The sequence below is a fragment of the Onychostruthus taczanowskii genome, unplaced genomic scaffold (assembly GCF_017590055.1).
Source record: "Onychostruthus taczanowskii isolate IOZ18803 unplaced genomic scaffold, ASM1759005v1 scaffold76, whole genome shotgun sequence".
NCBI classification, from domain to species: domain Eukaryota; kingdom Metazoa; phylum Chordata; class Aves; order Passeriformes; family Passeridae; genus Onychostruthus; species Onychostruthus taczanowskii.
Genome location: NW_024505450.1, coordinates 2615677 through 2616311, shown reverse-complemented (window position 1 = coordinate 2616311; position 635 = coordinate 2615677). Strand labels below are relative to the sequence as shown.

At 82.2% G+C, this 635-nt stretch overlaps 2 protein-coding genes across 2 annotated transcripts in view; both read left to right on the top strand.

Moving 5' to 3' along the window:
- LOC121345928 (formin-like protein 18) overlaps window positions 1-324 on the top strand; it is a 1527-nt gene extending 1203 nt beyond the window's left edge. The window contains exon 2 of the mRNA XM_041423251.1: window positions 7-324. Coding sequence (XP_041279185.1) covers window positions 7-324 — 318 coding nt within the window. The remainder of the gene's footprint in view (window positions 1-6) is intronic.
- Window positions 103-635, top strand: part of QSER1 (glutamine and serine rich 1) — a 42373-nt gene continuing 41840 nt past the window's right edge. Inside the window, exon 1 of the mRNA XM_041423324.1 lies at window positions 103-575. Within this exon, the coding sequence (XP_041279258.1) occupies window positions 460-575 (116 nt within the window). The 5' untranslated portion in view covers window positions 103-459. The remainder of the gene's footprint in view (window positions 576-635) is intronic.

Sequence of the window (635 nt, the reverse complement as noted above, 5' to 3'; positions counted from 1 at the left end):
CCCCACCCCGCCCCGGTGGCGGCTACCGCCCCCCGCCACGCTCCGCTCCCGCCGCCGCGCTTCCCCCTCGGCCCCGGCCGCCCGTCCGCGAGTCACAGACCTCCTCCTCTTCCTCCTCCTCCTGCGCCCGCTCCCCCCGCCGGCGCTGCTGGCGGCGGCCCCGGCGGCCCCTCTGCCGCGGCCTCCCTGCCCCCGGACACGGAGCCCGTGAGCCCCAGTGCGCTGGCGGGGGAGGAGCATCCTGGGAACGCGCAGCCCGACATGGGTCCGGCGGCCGCGCAGCCCCCGCCGCCGCCCGCAGCTCCGCCCGCCGCCCGCCGCTGAGCGGGAGCGGAGCGCAGGGGGCCGCACGGGGCCGCGGCGCTGCCCGCCCCGGATGAGGCGCCGCTCCCCCCCCGCCCCGCTCGGTCCCCGCCGCCCTCAAAAGCGCAGGGCCCCCACGGAGCCCCCGCGGCCCCGATGATGGACAGGAACTACCCCGCGACCCCCGGCTTCGCCGAGCCCCTGGCCCCGGGCACCGCGCCGCCCGCCGCCTCCTGGGCCTACGAGCGCGGCGCCGGCAGCCTCAAGCCCAGGTGAGGAGGGTCCGCCGAGGGGGCAGCGGCAGGAAAGGCCGGGGGCCGCGCCGGGGCCTG